The sequence below is a fragment of the Psittacula echo genome, assembly GCF_963264785.1.
Source record: "Psittacula echo genome assembly, chromosome: 2".
Taxonomy (NCBI): Eukaryota; Metazoa; Chordata; class Aves; order Psittaciformes; family Psittacidae; genus Psittacula; species Psittacula echo.
The window spans coordinates 12,752,804-12,767,743 of record NC_137737.1 but is presented as its reverse complement, the minus strand read 5'-3'; the positions used below and the strand labels follow the sequence as shown (position 1 = coordinate 12,767,743).

General features: G+C 39.3%; 2 protein-coding genes across 2 annotated transcripts in view; one reads left to right on the top strand and one right to left on the bottom strand.

The window, feature by feature from the left end:
- POU6F2 (POU class 6 homeobox 2) overlaps window positions 1-14,940 on the top strand; it is a 306,861-nt gene that overhangs the window by 245,785 nt on the left and 46,136 nt on the right. The window contains exon 6 of the mRNA XM_080611181.1: window positions 6,637-6,783. Within this exon, the coding sequence (XP_080467307.1) occupies window positions 6,637-6,783 (147 nt within the window). The remainder of the gene's footprint in view (window positions 1-6,636; window positions 6,784-14,940) is intronic.
- Window positions 1-14,940, bottom strand: part of VPS41 (VPS41 subunit of HOPS complex) — a 411,778-nt gene that overhangs the window by 373,755 nt on the left and 23,083 nt on the right. The gene's annotated exons all lie outside the window — the stretch shown is intronic.

Below are 14,940 nucleotides of genomic sequence, written 5' to 3'. Positions count from 1 at the left end.
CCAATTTGACCAGCAGCACCTTGTTTACAAAGATACTGTGAGAAATGTTGTGCATCCTCCTCTATCCATGTCATATCAAGGCGTACATGAGCACTGCGGGCTTCCCATCACCTCAGGTCGCGTCGCTTTGCATTGAATCAAGTCATGTTGCATCAGTGATACTGCTATCAGTACTTATTCCTGATAGAAAATTCAGCATAGATTTAGACAGCAAATAGCTCAGCCACAATAAATGTATATAATGAGCAGATTAAGTATCTGGGAGAACCAGATATTTTAAGTGTCCCTGGCAAGTTGGTGCTTTATGATATTCCAGTATCCTTGTCTCTACACTATATTCTGCACATAAATTTCTGATGTATGTGCATATACTAAAATGTCTGTCTAAGCAGCCTATTTGGAACTCTTAGCATCTACAGCCATTTGCAAATATAGACCTGTGCAGTTTTGAAATAAGCAGACTTTTTTGGAGAGGTCTGGGTATTCATTGTATACTTCATAGGCTGATCATATCCTAGCACTGTACAAAAAACAGATGCTGACAGATTTAATTTTTTATTCATAATTTGGGATCAGCTTCAACCATTTGCCTGCTGGGGCATGTTTTAAAAGAGTTATGCATGATTAGGCTCTATGACAGCCATTTTATTAGACATTTTACCCTGCTGTTCATTTATGAAAGTTAAATGTTGTAATTATCCCATTGCACAAACTAAAAAGAAGGGAGGCGAGGTCAAAAGATTAAAAAAAAGCCTCAAACTGATGTCTAAACCATACAGGGCTTCCAAAAGGTTTGACCATAGTATCTTTTGGGATAAAATTAGCTGCTTTTGTTTTATGTTACCTATGGATTCTCTCTTGGCTTCCTTGGGATCTGCATGTTCACAGATTTATTGAAAATTTGACTTATTTTTGCTAAAGACCCTAAAAATAAATTAAAGCAGCACAGCTCAGGTACCCACAGATGAAACATCTGGCTGTAAAGTTCTATCTAAATGCTAAGTGTCTTATTGTTGATTATTACAGACATTCATTTGGCACTCATCACTGTGATATTTAGGGGCTTCTCCAGTTGAAGTGTCTTCTTTTAAAATGCCTTCAAAGATTTTGAGATTCAATGTAGGTCCAGGGAGCTATCAACAGGTATGGGGTATATATGTGTATTGAAGACAACTAGGAATAGAATCATTAATAGAATCACAGATTGGTTCCTGCTGGAAGGGACCTTAAAGCTCATCCAGTTCCAGCCCCCTGCCATGGGCAGGGACACCTTCCACTAGAGCAGGTTGCTTCAAGACCCGTCCAACCTGGCCTTGAACACTGCCAGGAATGGGGCAGCCACAGCTTCTCTGGGCACCCTGTGCTAGCGCCTCAGCACCCTCACAGGGAAGAATCTCCTAATGTCTAATCTCAGTCTCCCCTCTGTCAGTTAATACTATGTAAAGAATTTCCTAGGAGAGCTACAAGAGACTTCAAGGAAAACAGTTCTACATCAATTTGTTCGTGTTTAGAAACCAAACATACAGATATCTAGGTTGGAATAGTCTGGCTCTGTGTCTTCAAGGTATTGAAGGCACTTGCATATTTTTGTTGATAGATATAGTCTACAGTTACTGTAATGGGATGGAGGGCTGGGTTAGCTTTGGCTAACAGCATCATGCGCACCCTGCTGCTCACTCCCTGCCTCAATGGGATGGGGTAGAAAATAGGATGAGAAAGCTCGTGGATCAAGATAGACTGCTTACCAGTGTCATAGCTAAAACAGACTCAACTTGGGGATAATTAATTTATGGCCAATTAAAACAGATTCAGGTAGTGAGAAACAAAAGGACAAACATTAAAACAACTTTCCTCCTGAATCTCCCAGACTTAACTGCACTCCTTCAGTCCTGACTCACCTACCCACCCACCCCACCCCAGTGGTGCAGGGGTACAGGGGACTATGGCCAGTCCATAACAGTTCCTCTCAGCTGCTCCTTTCTCTTCACACTTTTCCCTTGCTCTTGCATGGGCGCTCCACAGATCACAGTTCTCACCAGGAAATATCCATCTGCTACAGTGTGGAGTCCTCCAAGGGCTACAGTGGGGAATCCTGCTCTGCTGTGGACCACCTCTTCCTCCTCTGTTCTTTGACCTTGCTGTTCCCTCTGTTGTGTTCACTCTTTTTTTCCCCCCTTTCTTTGCAGCTCCCCTGCTACCAATACCTTGCCATTTACACCCCATAGGGATGATAATGCTGGTCACAGTAATGAAGAAGGTACCAGAATACCCTCAGGAGCCTCTGCTCAGTTTGAAATGGTCTTTTTCCGTTAAGGCCAAGTGGCAGCTGCTCATAATCTGTCTCAGGAACCACTGTGAAGACATGGGAATAAAACCCACTACATTTTATTGTGCAGTTCTCTCATAATTTTAACACAGATAAAATTCACATAGTTTCTCAGTTAAAAATTCCTACAAAAGCAAATGCCATACTAATAAAATTTTCATTTCTATGATCATTTTTTCACATAGTCTGGACTGAAAAGAAACCTGTCATGTGTTTCTGAGTGAGATCCATTGCTGAATTCTTTTAAACTTTTAATGTTACTGAAATCAAAGGATTGTTCTGTTTTCCCCTGAAAAGCATTAGTTTAGGCAAACAGTCTCAGCTGATCAGTAGCTGATCCAGTAGTGTAATGCTCCCTACAGATAGGATTGTCTCAGAACACAAGCGACTGAGGATCTGTTGGTCCCTAATCAAATATACTGCTTTTCTACACTGTTTAATCTCTAGGAGGTATCCAGAAATGTGATTTTTTTAAACAGCCTTCCTGAAAAACACTAATACTGTTTTGTAAAATGAAGTTATGCCTTCTGTTACTCCACAGTATGTCCCTCCATCCCCATTGCTGCATTCAGATAGCATATCTTCACTCTTAGCCTCTCCCACAAGCCCTTTAGGAAACATGCACCATCTAACTTCATTCTTATGCTGGCATTACATAAACTGACCTTACCTTTCAGGTTACAGGCCCTTTTTTTCATATGATGCTCTGGCATCCTGAAATGTCTTGGCTTTTCATCAGTTAAACCGCTTGGGGTTTTTTTCTTTGTATTTGTTGGATGGGTGATACTGTAATGAGTAAAACCAGCTCTTTGGTTTCCAGATGAGGGGAACGACAGTTCAGTGGGCTATGGCCTTTATAGAGAAAAGTGGAAGTACTGCATAGGCTATCACATCCGATCTTGTATTCAGCTATCCATGAGTGCTTGATTGGCTTCTGACTGAAAGTTCACTGAGGTACTAAGTTTTATGATCTTCATCCCCCATCCTTTTACAGGTTACTTTTATTTGTGTGAGTTCTGTTTGTTGCAGTGGGACGGCTCCTGCTTTACACTGAGTTAGAGCAGAACAACTTTCATCTGCTTTTCCTTTCAAAGTTCAGCTTTGGGAAGTCAGGAGGATGTACTGAAGCTACTCAGTTATTGCAGGATTCTTCCTCATAAAGTCCACTTCCCCATATAATCATGTCATTAGCAGAGACATCCTTGAGAGGCTGGCCTGTCACATTAAACTAAGATCACTATTACCTACTGTTATGGCCGGTGTTTTGAGTGGGATCAGAAACTTGGGCACTGGAATGGACAGCCCCAAATGTCTCGGCATTCCAAATTGAATCATTATTTAAATAGCAAAACAAAATGGAAAAAGCCCTTTGTGGGATCTTTCATAATATATTTCTAATACTTCCAGTAAGTGTTCTCAGGATCCAGCCTGCACTGAGGAATAGCATAAACCTCTCAAGTCAGATATTCTATTCTTACAACAAAAAGCATGATATAATGTGTTAGAAATTACCTTGGTGTCCAGACATAATGTAGTGAGGTGTATTTCTCCTACCCAGATTTGCATGTGATATAAAAGAAGTCAGTTTGACAGCGTGTATCCTGCAGTCAGCAGCTTCCTAAAGTGTTCAAAGAAAGATGCATCTTCTTTTTAATCAGGCTTATGAATACATAGGGATGTTCTTACATGCACTCGGAAGTCTCTTACCCTGTGAGTTGGCTTGTTCACTGTGATTTTTCCTGGAACATGGTACTACCCAGGGTACCTATGCATATCATGGCCTCTGCCATCATTTTTAATAAGTAGCTTATCTCTGTGATGCAACTAAAAGCAATCCTGAGTGTCTCCAGGGTTTGTTGTAATTAAATTTTATTGTTGTATTTGAAAATGTACAGGTTTTGAAAACTGGAGCAAGAAAAAAGGAAAGGAGATTCTAGGAGGTGATAGTCTGATTTTTAGAAGTTTTTAACTCTTTGTAGTTTCCAGATCTACAAGCTTACTTATGTTTCCCAAGTATCTGTTCTTATACACAACTGAGGCCATAAGCTGTAGCAGCCAGTGTGGTTTATTAGCTGATGTCAGGTAACCATGCAAAGATTATAAGTTACACCTGCAAACAGGTGCTGTAGGATTCCTAATAAGATTGTAGAAGGTCTTTTCCGGAAGTCTTACATTTGCTGCTGCCCTTTTCTTCTCCAAGGATTTACAGCTATAAGAGAATTACTCCAAGTCATAGTGCTGCCCATGAAGTGCTGTGGGGAAAGGCAAGGTTTGTCAGCTTCTGATCTGAGCAATAAAGACGTGTTAGTGTTTTGAACAGAAAACTGACAAGTTTATCTACAAGTGTATCTGGCATTACACTGTTGTGCTCAGGCATCACCACCCAAGTCACTGAGGAGTGCATGCAACTACATCTGGGCTCACACCTTCTGTGGTCAGTGGAACAGCTTCCACTCTACATTCAGGGACTGAGCTTCACCTTGGTCATTGTACCTGTCTCCACAATCTTCACAACTCACCAGGACTGCTAATCAAGCAGTTTCCTCCTTTTGTTTTATTCCTGCTTGATTTGCTTGCCATGGGATGCCACAGACTCGTTTTGGGGATTCATATAACAATTTTTTCCAAATCAAAGTATTTCCTCCAACAATGTCATCTTTTCTCTCCAGCATTGCTACTAATCTTTATTTAGTTATTTACTTTGCAATTTCTAGAGGGAATGGATGTGCCCAAGGCACCCCTTTAGGCAACACTTTATATCAAGGTTCCATTTATAAATACTTCATGAAGGGCTAATGAATGATTAATAGATGTTTTAATGTATGACCAATCAATTGTAGATTTTGCAATGTCCAACAAACAAGTAGGTTTCTTATAAGCATGGATTATAACCATATCTGACATCTTCTACTGATGAGCTTCTAAACATCTATAGCATACACACTACTCATATCTGTAACATGCTTAAAACATCTACTAATCACTGATTAATTTTTTATAACCTATTTTGAAGCAGAGCCTGTCCGTGCGGTACATCCCTTATGGGTGTCTGTGACTCTCCATTTCTATAGGATTGATAATTTACTTGTCATCTAAGGACTTACTAATTCCAGCTCAGCCATTAGGCTTTTCTGAGTTAGCTTCAGCATTTACACCTCAACCTAAGAAGAAATGTCTTTGCTCTCCCCAGACTTTTTTCCATCTCAAACTTCCGACTGCTTTACCCTGCTAATGTGCATTTTGCAAGCTCTGCTAAAATGCAGTGATTCTTAGGGGCAAACCTACTCTAAAATTTGTTTTCAGCCTGTTGAACTCTGTTTGATTGTTCTCAGGACAGCTGTCCCAGTTATGATGGTTCCCAGCATTTTAGTTTTGGTGGGTTTTTTTACTGTCATCCGTGTGTGCTTGGTTCAAAGCCTGTCCATTGTCAGAAAGTATAAGGAAATATAAACTTCACAATGATCCAAAGAACAAACCATCTACCAGAGGATGTTTGATTTGAACAGAGGAGAACACATTTCGTATGTCTGATAAACCCAAATGCTGATAGGAGCGTTCCTCTGTGGGATTCCCATAGTCTCCAAAGGTGAAAGCCATGACTGTGCTCTCTGCTCTATTTGGAGCACTCAGGTAGAACTAACTGAAGTGGGCAGTACAACTCACTTCCTGAAAATGTGAGAGTCCTGCAATTAATCAGTGGCAGTTGAGAAACAGTAAGTTGCTTAGTATCATATTTTGCAAGTAAGTTTTAAATTATTAATTGGTTTCTACTGAACTTAATCCCAGGGTTGAGTCCTCTGCTGTGATTTATCTAGATGTTGAGACCAATGCTTTAATGATATTAATTAAAAGGATCTGCAGGCTTTTCTCATTTCTGGGGTCATTAGTAAAATAGTCTCTGTTCTGAGTATCCCCAAGTAAATATCCCATTCCCATTTAAATCAAATAGTAATCTTTCACTGATTGCTGTTTACAGCAGGATTAGGCTGCTACACCTGCGTCATTAGCACATTGAGCCTGAAGAAACACATCAAGCATAACTCGAAAAAAAAGGGGAAAGGAAAAATAAAGGGTAAAAAAGGAGAGTTTTATTCTCCAGTGTTAACACGGAATTTCCACTGGCTTTCTTAAAACCATTCTGTGTCAAAGACACCAAAACCTCAGAAATAAGAGCCTCTCAGAACTACTCAAGCTCTCAGAGCAGGCAGGTTTTTACCCACATTAGCACAATTGCTTTTATGTCATCCAGTTAGCACTCTGTGTTTCTGGGTTTATCGGGTTTTTACCATGTTATTTTCTTTCTTTTTCAGCTGGTTAATAATCCACTAGCAAGTCAAGCAGCAGCGGCTGCAGCAGCAGCAGCCATGGGCTCAATAGCGAGCTCCCAGGCCTTTGGCAATGCCCTCTCCAGTCTTCAAGGGGTCACAGGTCAACTCGTCACTAATGCACAAGGACAGGTGAGTAGAAGATGGAGTAAACAGTGAATTCTGATGGCAGGCTGATCTTGGGACAAGAATGAGTTCCGCTTGTATGACAGCAATTTAAAAGCGCACATATTGAAGATAAATAAATATTGATTTGCCAGACAAGGTAAGAAATGGAAAGTCTGAGAACTGGGAGGAAGTTAGGAGCTGTTTGAAAGTGTTTTCAAGCCAGAAGGAGCTTAGGATTTGTTTTGTTTTAATTCAACCTTTAGAAAAGATCAAAATAGTGCAATAGGTTGGTATTTTAAAAGTCCAGCAACCCTGTGATTCTTTACAAACATAGCAGCTTCTTTCATTTACATACGCCTAATAACAGACAACTGTATTAAAGTGCTGATGTGCTATTAAGACTACACTTTTTTTTGCGAATTGTAGCAATTCTGTAGCAATTTCTGTATTACTTAATTTCTAACAAGAGTATTAAATGTTTCAAGTAAAGGAACACAAATTGTAATGAAGTATCCGGGATGGATTTAGCTGGGTGGCTTGTTCATTTGATGATTAATTTAAGCAGTTTGCACTGAATCTGCCTGTCTGTAGAGCCAAACCTGGGAGAAACATCTTCTTTAAAGAAAATTTCCAAACAGAATCTTGAACAATTTTTATGGTGTGTCTAAGAGGCAGATCTTGTGTTACCTGCACTTGGGAGCTGCGTATTTGTTACTACTTCATTCTTAATATGATGGAGAAAGTTATGTATCTGAAGCCATATATATATATATAAAAATAATTCCATTGATGCAGCATGCTTAAGTGGCTTTCAGATTGTAGCCACTGTCATTCTTCATTACATTTACTAGGACTAAAATTAACACAACTACTTGTTTCACGTAAAGTCACTGCAACAAATCTGTCAATATAACTTATGACTGGACCTGGTAACTGAGTAATTTGAATGTCATTATTCTAAATGCTACAGATTGGATGTATGGTGATACCCAGTGATATGTGGATGTTAGGCCCTGGTAAGCGTGTATTGAAATGATGCAGCTTGGGTGATATGTGAATCTGAAGTTTAGTTTCGATTCTTACTGTTTACGATGGAGAAAAAACGTGAAGAGCAGGTTTTCCCCAGGTCATTTTCTATCTCCATGTGATTTAATTGGAACAGGGGTGACATTTTTTATTTTGGCCCATTAAGAAATGAAAGACAACACTTTATGGGAGCCCTCTTTTTTTTTTTTTTTATCATAAGACATAAGCAAAGATCCACCCTGAGCTTCACTATCACCATCCAAGTCCCAGGGAAAAAAAAATGCTGACCTTGTTATATTTACTGGGTGGGTGCAGAATTGTTCCATCACTACCCTGAGGGTTGAACGATGGAGCTTGTCAAAGTGAGGCCTTATCTAATGAATCATCTTATCGCAGGTGCACACCACACATATTAAAGGAGGATTGTATGAACAATGTGCCCTCTACAATAACCTTTCAATGTCTACTTTAACCCTTGTTTCAATCCCTTTTCATCAAAGGATCATTTTATGCAGCCAGCTTTAAATGGAGGCTCTCAAAAGCCTATTAAGATTTCTGGAGGGATGGGGTATTGCTTTGGAAGAAAAGTTGGTTATAATACCTATAACTTATAGTCAGATCAGCTCCAACCTAGAAGCCTGCTTGTTTCTATCTGTGCTCCAGAAATAGTTCACAATTGCCACTCAAGTGAGGGACTTGGCACCAAAGATGTTCATTGTAAGAGCTGAAGATACAAACCCAGACTAGTTTTTTGATAGTTTATCCTTCACGTGTTCTCCACAGAAAATGTAAGTGAAGTGTGGCCATTCATTGTATGTTTCAAAAAAATACTACTGTAAAGATACCACTGAATGAAACTGTAGATTCCCTCAGGCTGAGTCTCGTTTATTCCACACATAATGTAAAGTCCAATAATTCCACAGGTTGCAGAGGAAGAGAAGAGAAAGGAAGAATCTTCCCTATTGTTGAATAAAATTAGAGAATCTGTCTGTTTGCCTAGGTCTTTTAAAGAAGAGCTATCTTTTTATTACTTGTTTTTACAAATGTTCCTTCGTTTATAATCAGCACTGCAGACCTTGCCACAATACAGATAAATATTGGTAATAAGTGTGTAATATAACACCCATTTTTACAATATTCAGTAGAAAGCCATGTTGCTTAGAGCACAGTTCTGAAGCTGTCTGTCTATAAAACAGGAGTATTCAGAGTAACTAAACTGCATTCCAGAAATTAAATTACATTGCCTGCAAATTGATAAAATTATAGCACCTAAACAAGAACTGAAAGGTATGTTTCTTCAAAAGTGGGGGTGCAAGTGAATAGTAATTTGGGATACTCCTTTCTGAAAGATCTGCTTGGACTCGTTAAGAAGCCAGGTTTCCGTCATACGTTAAGAATCTGTAAATTGCTCCTTTCAGGGAACTGTACGTGTGACACCCAAAATTCACCCCTGCAAATATAAGGCTGGATGACTTACCAGATTGTTTGTATGTGCAATCTCTGCAATTATGCACTGCTTCTGTTACAGAAATTCAGGGCTTGGAAATGTCCGTCTGTCTAGCTAAATATGTGGTGATCAGTGCTCCCTGGAGACATTAAGCTATAGGTCAAATCCAGGATCCTATGGCAAATTTAGGGAACTAATCTTTTAAAGGACATATGGCATGGCCTTAATTCCCAGTAGTGTGGGAGTTCTTACAATCACAATAACAAAACTATATATATTAACAGTCATTTATATAGTGTATCTGTTATTAATTTTTGAATTCACAATTATGGTATGATGATTTTAATTTGGTTTTGCTTTGGATGGCAATATGAACCGTAATACCAGAGCTCCCCAAAACTACTGCTGCAAAGAGGTCTAATCCATTGGAATAACATGATTAGCTCACCTGATTAATTTGATGCAGTACAGGTAGAGGACTCTAAATCAGATTTTCATTTTCAGAGGCATATTATGAAAAGCCATTGGCCCATGTAACGCTGCTCACATTCTGTTTGCCCTCAGCACTTTCCAGGAAGCATTTGCAGGACTGGGCTTCATATCTTAAATTTAAAGGCCAGGATAGCAGAATTGCCAGATTCCACCCTGTCAGTAGATTTCACTGATTTCAAAGAGAACCTGTTTACCTGTTTGACTTCAGCCTGCCCTTATGGTACCATCCTGGTGCCATTGCTGCCCTTGGATTCTTCAGAGATGGAGCAACCCAACATTTCTCTTTTTCACACTGTTATTGCAAATGAAAAAAAAAGAAAACCAAACACTTTAGGAGTTCTGAGTGGGGTTTATTATGTCTACTAAATAGATGAAATCTGTATTTTGGCTGTTTTCTTAATCTTTGTAAGGAGATGAGCCCCACAGATATGGAAGTAAGGTTGATGCTTCTGGTTTCTGTAAGTGCTACCTGCAAGCCAGCTTTCTGCTTGTCTAAAACATGGCACTTAATTGTCATCAGTTGCATTTGTCCCTCAACTTCAGCGGTGTCAAATACATTTTAACTATGGATGCTAAGTTTAGTTCCTTTTTTGGAAAAATGGGAGTTGTCTGATAGGAGAAAAATGCATCCTAATTCAGTGATTGGAAAATAATAAGTAAAAAAGTAGCATGATGAGAGTTGGCATTATAAACTGTCTTGTGATTAAAGAGGGCAGTGCATTCTATTTCGTGGTTAGTTCATAGGAAAAACTGAGTAAGTATGGTGTAATTGTACATTACATACTTTGATTGAACACTGAATTTAATTGGGATGGCATCAGTATAATCTAAGAATGAAGGAGCTCGGGCTTCGTTGTGCCCATGACTTGCTCTTTAGATGTGAAAACCTTCTGCATATGAAAAAACTTGAATATAGCTCCACCCTGGCAATTAACAAAAATAACTAATTTTTGAGAGTTGTAGTCCACAAGTAGCTCAGGAAACTAAACAGACAGAGAGGCATTGTTGATCCAATTAGATAATAGGAGTACTTTGGTTCTCATTATTCTGATGAGAGGGTACACGTTTGCTCTTTGAGCTTCTTGATGGTAAATGGTGCTAATGAGGCCTGATGGATTCCCTGCTCCTAACAAGCCTCTCAGCAGTGCAAGTGATTACAATGGAGATAGATTTGATGGGATGCGCTCCCTTTTGTAGTGTCTCAGCTGCTGACACTCTGCGACATAATCAGGTCACAGAGCCGGTCACAGCCATCAGCAAAAGCCATAGCTCTATCCCTCATTATTAAAGTGCATTATTCAGTTCCAGGCCTTCACAATACTGCCAAGGGCCTTTTTTTTCTTCTTCTTTTTTTGTTAAGCATCAGTTCTCAAACACAAGAGTTAATAAAATCATCAGCTAAAGAACTAGTAAATTAAAGAAATGGAAATAAAGCACTCCCTTTCAGATTCGTTGAAGGATCACAATTAAATAAGCAGGCAATTTTTCGGCACCACACACCGCACAATACAATGTAATATGTCACGTGCAATAAAAACAGGGAATAGGATTTTAAAAAACAGCATTGTCCTCATTGTGGACTGCCTTGGAAAGTGCTAAAGTATCTTCATTCCAAAAGAAATGTCTTTCTTCCCAACTATTACATGTATATGTAGGTACTGTTATTGCCACTGTTTTCTGTAACTACGTTTTTCTTGGTGTATTAGTTTATAATTCCAAGCATAGCAGCTGTTCTGTCTCAGTTAAAGTGGCCAAGGCTACAATACGGAAAATATATGCTAGAACTGCTCTGTTCCCATTGACAAGGCCATTGCCTTCTTTTGGAGGGTGAGCTAATTACAAACTGGTGTGGGGAAAGGTGATTGTACCATTTTCTGTCTATTCTGATGATATTCAGTTGGGGCTATCTTCCCTCCAAAAGAAAATACACTTTAAAATCTAAGGTGGATTTTAATGCAGTTTAGTTAAGCAAGTGAGAAAAAACTGAGCGGAGAGCCCAGTTTTATTATTTATTTATTAACTTTTGTTTTCAGTTTCATTTCAGTTGTTTAGGAGCAGGTTTTAGCTAAATAGAAATACAGGATTCACACTGCTCATGTTAAATCACTGAAGTACATAGTCACTGTCAGTAGTATATGGGTTTTTTATGGGTACAAAGGGACTAATACATTGCTTGGGTTTGTTTGGTTTTTTCCTATTACTTTTATTCAGCTCTAGAACTGCTCCTCCTTTTTCTTGTTTTGCTACAGATCAAAGTACAAAGTTAGCATTATCATATTAGCAGTCATCTTCAAGAAGATACATTGAGAATGGTATATAACCTAGGCTGGTTTTTTTTTACACCAACCAGTAAAATTGGAAGTTATCACAGGGAGTGCAAGGCAAGCCTCCTCATGGGACTTAAAAAGATAACATAGGATGTTTGTTGGGTTTCTTTGGGGTTTTTTAGCTCTCCCAGAAGTTCTAGGAGGCCCAAACAATGTAATGTTGTAACACTCCGCAAAGTCCTTCTGAGTATGTGCGATTTGTGCTGTTCCGATCCTGCAATGTCCACTGGCCTTTTCTCTTACAAATTGTTATCATTGCTCCGTCTGTTTCAGCTATGCAGCTCTAATCCATGCTAACCATTAGCATTTTAGCTCTCACAACCTCTAGCAGTGTCCACAAAAATCTAAACAATAATTGTTTCAGTAATGACTGCTAACAGAGTCTTCCCAGGGCTAAGATTGACAGAAGTCTGAACTGGTGGTATCAGAATGTTATATAGTAAGGGAATTTCATGCAAGCTCAAGATAATAAGAGGCACATTTTGAGGGAGGAGCTAGGGGAAGGATGGCAATACTCAAATAATACTACCATTTAAGAACATTCCTTGGAAAACCCTTAGCCAGGAGAATCTGTTTTGACAAACCTTCATATTAATATCTTGAATTTCTGCTGGGTGGAGCCTGGCTCTCTTTTTTCACCCTCAAAGTTTCACTGGGCTGAATACATGTCGTTCTGCTGTTTGCAGGAAGAAAAGGGCACATAATATGAGAAAAGGTCAGTTGTAAGGCAAGGGGCTATTTTCCATTGGTTTCCTCTCCCCACAGCTAAACATCGAGGAGGCTGTTTGTTTAATTACCTCCCAGGTGAATTTGAATCAAAAGAAAAATAATTCTTTAAACATATTTTGCTGACTGTGCCTTTATTTTACTTCACTATTTCTCTAACCTCCATTTTAGCCACAGTGGCATAAATGTAAAAATGTATGGACCAAACCGTCAGGTCATGCAAATTGGTAGTTTCATTGAAATGCATAGGGGAAGAGAGTGAGGCTCACTATACCATAACAAGAGCCAGCTAGGTTCTTTTGTATATTTTAGGTAGAGATCACTGATAAATTTTGGATATCTACAATTGTGAAATATATATCCACATTTCTTAAAACAGTGGTGAAATTTAGAACAGTTACCATCTGTAACATGGAAAAGTGATACTCAATTCATAAGAAGAAGTTCAGAACCACTCTGGTACCACCATATTTAACAGAGCAAATCTGACTTTCTCACAGGAAAAGAAAAATAAGGGCAATGTAAAAAAGATTCAGGAGTTAATCATCCAAAGAAACAGCCATTGCAGAAATGTTGCACACCCCTGTATGACTAACTCACAGCCTGCTTGGACAAAGAGGCCACTTTCCTCCAAAGCCCCAGGAAAATGAATACTAGGAAGCAGAAGTTCAGAATAGCTGATGAGCCAAAGTCAAACCTCTAATGCAGGAAACTCTTGATATTCCCAAAAACCTCCCAAGACAAGAGCTGGCACGTTAAATGATACTTATTGCAAATAGCAACTGCCAGGGGAACACCATTATTTAAGAAGAGCACAGAATCTTTTCCTCATTGGAAAAGACATACTGGAGTCCTACTGGATCACAACTGAAGTCTCCAAACAGATTTACCAGGGAAAGGACAACTGTGCATGGAAATCTCTACCATCTTGAAAATAATCAGTATCTATCCAGAAAGGCCACTGAAGTTTCTCTCATCTAGCTTGCAATAAATCTTACTTTGAGTACTAAACTTCACATTTCAGATTTGCAGCCTCTTGCCTGGATCTCTGCTCAGGGTATTGTGCTTTGGACACAGACGTTTTTCAGAGGTGCCCAAGTCTTATTTCCAAAAGTAACTTATATACCTGTAAGAGCCTGAGTTTCCTTCTATCAGTGTTGTGAGTCTTAGTGCTCGAAGGCATGTCTATGCACTGCAATGCAACATTGCAAGCAAAGTCCAATATACAGTACATTTATATGTCTCAGTGCCATTCTAGCAGAAGTCCCAGAAGCCAAACCCTTGGTAGTATGGTGCTATGGCTACACTAATTAATCCTGCTTCTCAACAAGGTGACGTACGATCTAGCTCATTACTTACTAGCTCTGGGGTCTTAGTAGCACACTGCACTGTGTGGAGTAAATATACTTTGAAGAGAGCCCTAAAAGCCTGAAGCGTTTAGGTACTTTTGAAAATGTTATTCACTAAGCTAAGTTAATTCTTTCAAGTCATAGAATCATAGAATAGTTAGGGTTGGGAAGGACCTTAAGATCATCAAGTTCCAACTCCCTGCCATGGGCAGAGACACCTCACACTAAACCAGGCCACCCAAGGCTTCGTCCAACCTAGCCTTGAACACTGCCAGGGATGGAGCATTCACAACTTCCCTGGGCAGCCCATTCCAGCGCCTCACCACCCTTACAGTAAAGAACTTCTTCCTTATATCCAATCTAAAAAGTCAGAAATACAGGACATACCTGTCCTTTTGTCATTGCCTTCTTGATTACTTTTGCACGGAGGAGAAAACCAAACTAAGTACTAGTTCAGCTTAACTACCATTTACATGAAAGCTACCTAGTAAGTAGAAGAAGCAAATACCACTCCTATAAGCTGCTCATCTTCGCATTGTGAGGTGATTATAAGCATGGCAAATTTTCATTGTTATCACCAGTGACATACATCACAGTCAATGAAATCTTTCTGCTCTGTGGAGGTTCTTACACTGCTCTCCTTATCATCATATCTTATCACCTTCCAGTAATGCATTAAGAAGCATGACTACTGACTGTCATAAATTGGTCTTCCTCTGAGGAGAAGCTTGTAGAATAGAGTCACATGTTTGATAAGGGCATTTGGGTTTGCCTGTCTTCATTAGGAATTTCTTTGTTTCACTTTGCTTTTAAA